General features: G+C 63.5%; 1 protein-coding gene across 1 annotated transcript in view; it reads left to right on the top strand.

Moving 5' to 3' along the window:
* The window catches only part of LOC104291588 (olfactory receptor 52K1-like), a 9,158-nt gene extending 8,336 nt beyond the window's left edge, over positions 1-822 (top strand). Inside the window, exon 2 of the mRNA XM_009890841.1 lies at positions 720-822. Within this exon, the coding sequence (XP_009889143.1) occupies positions 720-822 (103 nt within the window). The remainder of the gene's footprint in view (positions 1-719) is intronic.
* The last annotated feature ends 378 nt before the right edge of the window (positions 823-1,200 follow it).

Genomic DNA, 1,200 nt, shown 5'->3' with positions numbered 1-1,200 from the left:
GATTCTGGATTGCAAAACATCCCCTTCTCCTGCATCCCCCTGTGCAGGCACAACCCCAGAGCCTTATACCCTGGAAATGGGGTGTCCCGGGCACACCCAGAGCATTTTATCCTGGAGGGAACAGAGGGGCGAGACTGGAGGATGGTCTGAGCCTGCGAATGCCCATGGTGGGGCTGCCCAGAGCTGGTGGGCCGAGCCCCCGGCACAGCACACGGGGCAGTTTGCTGGTGACCTTCCCCAAACCGCCCCATCGTGCTGGACCAGGCTGAGCCCACCAGAGCATGCGAGCGCAGGAGCTGATGCATGGCCAGGAGGGGGGACTTGCTGGTGAACCTGTTTGGCAATGGGCAGTATAAGAGATGATGTGCATCCTCTGGGCCACAGCTGGCCCCCGGAGCCCTACACATCCAGCTCACGGCTGCTGTGGTGTCGGGGGCTGTGGGGTGTGTTGGAGTCACCTGCGCTGCTGGGATGGTGCCCCGAAGCCCCTTCCACGCTCGGATGGTGGACCCCATGGAAGGACAATGTCACACACAACCCCACACTCTGTCAGCCGCTCTTGCGGAGGGGCCGGGGTCACACCATGGAGCAGATTTCCCCCCTGCCCTGAGATTTGCACCGCTGGAAGGTGAGCTGAGAGAACAGTGTTTGCGCTGATGGAGGACAGGCCGGGTGGTCAGCAGCAGTGGGAGCACGTCCCCTGTCCCAGGGTTGCAGAGGCAGCGGCAGGAGAGGTCCCGAAATGCACCAGCTCCAGCCCAGAGGGTCAGAGAGGGCCATGGGTGCACTTTGAGGTGCAGAGGGGTCCGTGCATCTGGGTGATGCCCCCCACATCTCTAGCACCTCTCTGGTAAGAGGTGGCCCTTCCAAGCTGCCGGCGCCTCTGCGAGGGTGGCAATCGCTCTGCTAACCAGGGACCACAAACCCGGGGAGGGCAGTCCTTCCCACCAGCTCCAGCCCAGAGGGTCAGAGAGGGCCATGGGTGCACTTTGAGGTGCAGAGGGGTCCGTGCATCTGGGTGATGCCCCCCACATCTCTAGCACCTCTCTGGTAAGAGGTGGCCCTTCCAAGCTGCCGGCGCCTCTGCGAGGGTGGCAATCGCTCTGCTAACCAGGGACCACAAACCCGGGGAGGGCAGTCCTTCCCCGCTGCTGCTGCTGCGCTGCCCGGGCGACCTGGGAGGCGACCAACACAAACGGA

The sequence above is a fragment of the Charadrius vociferus genome, unplaced genomic scaffold (genome assembly GCF_000708025.1).
Source record: "Charadrius vociferus isolate BGI_N301 unplaced genomic scaffold, ASM70802v2 scaffold138, whole genome shotgun sequence".
Lineage (NCBI taxonomy): Eukaryota > Metazoa > Chordata > Aves > Charadriiformes > Charadriidae > Charadrius > Charadrius vociferus.
Note: the sequence above shows the minus strand (reverse complement) of the source record. Positions and strands in the feature narration are given on the sequence as shown.